The sequence below is a fragment of the Etheostoma cragini genome, chromosome 8 (assembly GCF_013103735.1).
Source record: "Etheostoma cragini isolate CJK2018 chromosome 8, CSU_Ecrag_1.0, whole genome shotgun sequence".
Lineage (NCBI taxonomy): Eukaryota > Metazoa > Chordata > Actinopteri > Perciformes > Percidae > Etheostoma > Etheostoma cragini.
Window position 1 is genome coordinate 1,214,838 of NC_048414.1, and position 6,491 is coordinate 1,221,328.

Consider the following 6,491-nt stretch of genomic DNA (forward strand, 5'->3'; position numbering starts at 1 on the left):
GACAACATGGGGACAACATGAGGACAACATGAGGACAACATGAGGACAACATGGGGACAACATGAGGACAACATGAGGGTTAAGTACAAATTCAAGATGTGTAACTTTATTCTTGTACTCCACCACATCTCAAAGGGTAAATATTGTACTTTGGTTACTTTGCAGAAAACCACGTATCTCCAGATGTGTTGATGTTGAATGTTTGTGACAAACTGAAGGATGAAGTGTTCCTTCATGTGTTTGAGAAATTCTTGTACTTCTTAAGATAAATAAAGTCTTATATGAATAATAAAGCCTCTTGGATCAGCTGGAATGCATCGTCACAAAGCTGAAAACAGAAACATCCCATATAGTAGGAAATCTCCTCTTGGGAACATTTTACTACACAATGAGTACTTTTACTTTAAGTACTGAAAGGATATTTTACAGACTTTTCCTTAGTTAAGGGTTTGCATGCGGGCTTTAACTTGTAGTGGAGTGTTCTGACAGTGTGGTATTAATACTTTACTTCAGTAAAGGACGTGAATATTTCTTCCACCGCTACCCACGAGCTTCTTCTCACAAAACAAAGTCTAAAAATAAAGTGCTCAGGTTCAGTAGATGGTATTTCCTAAAGGTACCGCAGGTGTGAAAATATGAAACCTCTCGTTAGACACCAACTTACATCCTGCAGGTCTGACTTTTCCTTATACACAATTTTACTTTATCTCCTTCTTAAGGATTGTAGTATTCAGATTTCTACGTTTTTCGTGAGCTCTGTCACACCAACATTTTACTGCAGCGACAAAGAAAACACAGCGGAGGATTAACACCTGATCAGCAACTTTCTGGTCTGGGATGTGCGTTTTGATGAGCTTTGATATTCAGACCTGCTGCTGTGTTTGTTCCTGCAGTCTCAACACATCAGGAGAACCAACTTGTATGTGTGTGTGTGTGTGTGTGTGTGTGTGTGTGTGTGTGTGTTGGTCGAGGGAGATTACTGTACCCCGCTAAGCTGATAATCCGCAGCGCGGCAGATAAACGCCTATAAATATTTACAGGACGGCGGTGTTGACACGGCCGTCTCTCTCTGAGCAGAGCGAGGCGGCCTGGCTGTGGAGCTCTACTCTGACAAATTGAAGCTATGTAATTCTCCTGATAAAAATGAAATAAATTAAATAATCCAGATCACTTCCCTGGAGGCTTTTTCAGAGAAGGTAGTGTGCATGGAATACTGTCCTTCTGCTGGATGGACGGGTCAGAGATTCTGCTACACCTCGACAAACTGTTCAGTTGGAAATGATTGAGGTTTATTCTGTCTGGCGTCCCCTAATCCCACAATGCACTGCTCCCATCGCCTCCCCATTTACAACCAGTGACTAGTCTATATCCACGAAGGAGGTCGGCCTCTCCTCTGTAAGCGTAGCTCACATGGCGCCATTTTAATGCTACAAAGCCATCGCCCGCCGTTAGCATCCCATTGACTCCCATTCATTTTGACGCCACTTTGACTGTGAATAACTTTACATCTCAACCGTTTAAAGACTCTAGTGTCCGTTGTTTATTTCTAAAGAAACACAACAATTTACAAAAGGCTCTGTTATCTTGTATCTCACGTTATGGCTCCATAGCAGATGTTTTTATAAAAACAGGCTAACGGTCGTGTCATAACCACGTGACTTACTGTCACAGATTAGCGTATTTAACGTGAATCTGAGGTTCTTGTTTAACGACCTGGAGACCTGAGCAACCCTGTCTCCCAAAACGGACGTTTCCAATGCACTTGTGACATATACTGAAAGTTAGACACTGTCCTAACCCCGGAAAAATGCTCCTATTCAAGTAGTAATTTTGTCTCGTCTTTACGTCTTTGTTCGTCACGTTCAGCATCACATACAGAACTCAAACCTTGATCTTTTTCTAGACCTAACCGACCCTTGTGTTGTCCCTCGTGTCATAGGGACGTTTTATTTAACGTGTTTGAGTGCAGGACGGGTCTCTGGGACCCGAAGGACAAGATGATGGTAGTAGAAACTGCGTTCGAATGCAGGACGAGTCTCTGGGACCCTAGAGGACAAGATGAGGCTAGTGGGATACAAGTTTGAGTGCAGGACGGGTCTCGGGAAACCGGAGGACCAGGCCACGGTAGCAGAAAAATACGGGTGCTCAGTGGGTGCTCAGTGGGTGCTCAGTGGGTGCTCGAGTCTCGGAGCACCCACAGCATCGACCTATGTCTGCGTCTGCCTGATTCTCCAAACCGAGGACGTTTCATTTAGCCCCAAACCTGTATTTGATGTAACAAATGGCTGCCGTCTGGTCACATCGTCCTGCAGTAACCAAAACACAACCAGCGCCGCGCAAACAAATGTGTGTGTGAGGGAAATAAAGGAAGAAAAGAGGATGCAGACGAGTGAACAGAGGGATGGAGACTGACTGGAGCGTTTATCTGAGCGGCTGCCGGCTGCCAACACACTCGTTTTTCATGCTGTCAGCCTCTTTTTCTCTCCCTCTACACTCGTCCGCTGTTCCCTCCATCCTCTCTCTTCCTCCTCTCTCTTGCATCTTGTGTCTCTTCTTTTACAGCCCACATGCAGTTATCCTCCTCCTCCGCCACCTGTCCTTGGCGGCTTGCAGTGATCTGAGTTTTTAGCCCACGGTAGGGCGGTCAGAGCGCCGTCGCTCCACTGCTGTTCCCAGTTCTACTTTTTCATTTCTTTTTGTTGCATTTAAGCTTTTTGTTTCTTTTAACCTTTCTCTGAAGGTCAAGCGAGGCTGCTGGTTCTCAGAATCACCTCGTTGCACTGCAGCAATTGGTTTAACGAACCTGTAACGCACTTTAAAATGACACGTGAAATACTCTCGCCTCAGCAAGTCTACACAGTTTATTGGGATTTTGTGTCGTTTTCCATCTACTACCAAGTTCAGTGTCAGTTTTATTAAAGGTTGGCTCTCTCGTTAAATGTAATTGAGTTTGGAGTAAAGAACAGATTTTATTTCGGTAAAGCTGTGACTAACCAATAAACCTGAGGGAGGCCGGTAACATAATATATATTAGAAATGTTCATCCGTTTATGTTTGGTGACCACATAATGGATCAACAGTATAAAATGGGAACAACAACACATTACATTAACTGTACGAATTTTAGTTTAAAGTGCACATGTTATGAAAAAAAAAAAAATGTTTTTCTGGGATTTGGGGGTTATTCTGTGTCTTTGGTGCTTCCACACACATAGAAACATGGAAAAAAAACACCCAAGCCTTATAGCGTTAGCCTTAGCTAACTCCTTCACCACTAACGGAGTGTGTGTGTGGGGGGGGGGGGGGGGGGGGGGGGGGGGGGGGGGGGGGGGCACAACATCATGGCCCCAAACAGAACTCAGCAAAGATGGTCCCTGCTCGGGCTTAAACTTCTGGATAATCGGCAGCGTCGCCACAGCGGACCCAACGGCTTTGCTCGGCATCTTTCCCCGCCGCCGTAACGGAACAACAACTCAAACCAGCGCACAACCTCAACGTCTTCGTTCTCAGCCACGCCCTCTGCTCGCTGATTGGACCGCCAACAACCCCTTTTAATGTAATTTTTACTGAGTTGTATGGATTTTTTACATCATTGAGGACCATCGTGATGGATGCAACACTGAGTTATGTAGCTAGAAAGACAACTACAATCCTGAGAAAACTTATTTTAATGCTGAGCCACAGGGCCATTACTGCAAAGGTGAGTTTTACAAATGAATTCGGATATGTAACTGTGGAAAAGCAGACTTTTCCAAAAATACAGCATCAGTTACTTTTGAAAATTAATGATTATGAGGGCAACACATTAATCACACACCTTATTTCCTGCATCTGTTATTTTATTAAATGTAATTTTGTTTAAAAAAGCTTAGTGAATGCTTAGTGTATTGACTTTCTGCATTAGAGAGTTTCCTTCTCTATTTAACACATTCTGTTGTTCCCATGCTGCTCTGCACTTTTCTGTTTCTATTTCTTTCTTTCTATACAGTATATCTCTTTATTTAGTATCTCTATGACACTCTGTTTTCTTCTGTTTGAACAATCCTAGTGACGTGTATGAATCTTCCCATCTCAGATCCCTCCGTCTCTCTCTCCCCTCTCTGCTAGTTTGAAGTACAGCGATTTGTACTGCCTGATTGTACTTTGTGTGTATTCTGCCGCCGTGCAGAATAACAGGCGTTTAGGATGGATGGAGGGCGGAGGGGAGGCCAGCAGCTGCACTCATCCTCCCAAAATGCCAGCTTTTAGTTGCTGTTGTCGAGGTCAAACCGGGATCCACTCGCAGCTTTCATCTCTATCTGGAGCCGGTAGCTGAGAGAGGACCGTCCTCTTCCTGATCTCAGGGTCCGAAGCACGCTGCCATCAGACAGGAAACGGGCCTGCCGCCGAGCACCGGTCACAGATAGAGAGTCGAGGCAGTTCAAGTTCTCCGAGAGGGCGAACAATTTCCTGCTCTCAGCTGAAAATGTGCGGTCTGAGCCCCTCAGCGGAAATACACTTCGAAGCTGTTGAAACACTGAACCGTCGAGAAGACATCCGAGGTCGTCCAGAGCTGCTGCCTGAATCCTCTGGTCTGAAATAGCAGCTCGGTTTCCAGCAGCTTCACTGTGTACAGAACATAATATATCTACTCCGTTGTATCCTGTCAGATAACAAATACACCAATCAGATCTACAGTACACGCTCTGATTGGACAGTTACTGTTCTCGTGTTCCCACTAAACAGATTTTTGATTACGTTGCATTTCAGCGCTTTTCTTTTAGACCCAATTATAACCAAACTAGTCTTGCATTGCTTAACCCTCCTCCACAGTGCTGCAGAGGAGGGTCTGGGCTGCAGAGGAGGGTCTGGGCTGCAGAGGAGGGTCTGGGCTGCAGAGGAGGGTCTGGGCTGCAGAGGAGGGTCTGGCAAGTCCACACAGGAATGGGAGGAAATCCTGCTCTGGCTGATTGGCATTTTTTTAACCCTCATGTTGTCCTCATGTTGTCCCCATGTTGTCCTCATATTGTCCCCATGTTGTCCTCATGTTGCCCTCATGTTGTCCTCATGTCGTCCTCATGTTGTCCTCATGTTGTCCTCATGTTGCCCTCATGTTGTCCCCATGTTGTCTTCATGTTGTCCTCATGTTGTCCCCATTTTGTCCTCATGTTGTCTTCATGTTGTCCTCATTTTGTCCTCGTGTTGTCCCCATTTTGTCCTCATGTTGTCCCCATGTTGTCCCCATTTTGTCCTCATGTTGTCCCCATGTTGTCCTCATGTTGTCCTCATGTTGTCCCCATATTGTCTTCATGTTGTCCCCATGTTGTCCTCATGTTGTCCTCATGTTGTCCCCACATTGTCTTCATGTTGTTCTCATGTTGTCCTCATGTTGTCCCCATGTTCATCCATTCCTTTAATTTTAGTCTCAATAATTCCTAATTTCTGCTTTTCTAACTCAAACATTAGGTATAATTTCCTATAAATGAGGTTTATCGACCATAAATTCCCAATATAACAATAAAACTAAAGTTAAGAAGTTAGTGTTATGTAGTGTTAAAAACGTCAAAAAAAGTGGCAAATATTGAGAGAGAAAACGTCAAGAGTGTTGAAAAAAGGATTTGTCCCTTGTCTGTCTGTCTTTGTGTCTGGTTGTGTGTGTCTGTCTGTGTGTTTGTGTCTGTTTCTGCATATGTTGTTTTGTCTCCCTCCCGTTTTTCCTCTCTGTGATTTTAAAGCCGGGACGCGTTCCTATGTCTCAGTGTAACTGTTCGTGAACGTAACGTTTACTTTTTTGATCAAAAAAAAAAAAAAGAGTGTTGAAAAAAAGTACAAAAACGTTGAAGTTAGTTACTAGGTTTCCGTTGGCGGTCCCTTTGGGGGGGACTTACCATCACTTTGTAAACCTATAACGTGCACTAAAAAGATTTATAACACAATAAAGGAAAGGGGAAAAGTCATAAAGCAAAGTGGAACACACAAAGACATGACTAAATAAAAGGTAAATAAACGTACCTGTTATAGTGGTCCTCAGGATGTCTGTTGTACTCCGTCTCACGTTCAGATCTGAGGACACAAAGACAGAAATGAAGGTCCAAAACAGACACAATAAGGAGCTGTGTGACCCAGTAACGCAGAATTAGCCTACCGCCTCGCAGCTGAGACAGTTTACATACACGTCCGTCCAGACTCATGTAATATATGTAGTGAAGACTTTAGAGAAATTTCATAAAAAAGTGAATTCATTGGAGAAATGTGGGTGCTTAAAGCGTAACTCTCGCCAAAGTGCAACCTCAACTCGAGAAGGCTCGACACAACATGAGATCTTTCTCCAAGTATCACCAGGGTCTTTACACATGGACTCAGCATCACCAGGGTCTACACATGAACTCGGTATCACCAGGGTCTCTACACATGGACTCGGTATCACCAGGGTCTCTACACATGAACTCGGTATCACCAGGGTCTCTACACATGGACTTGGCATCACCAGGGTCTCTACACATGGACTCAAC

At 44.4% G+C, this 6,491-nt stretch overlaps 1 protein-coding gene across 1 annotated transcript in view; it reads right to left on the reverse strand.

Moving 5' to 3' along the window:
• LOC117949014 (RNA-binding Raly-like protein) overlaps window positions 1-6,491 on the reverse strand; it is a 36,008-nt gene that overhangs the window by 6,725 nt on the left and 22,792 nt on the right. The window contains exon 3 of the mRNA XM_034879005.1: window positions 5,992-6,042. Within this exon, the coding sequence (XP_034734896.1) occupies window positions 5,992-6,042 (51 nt within the window). The remainder of the gene's footprint in view (window positions 1-5,991; window positions 6,043-6,491) is intronic.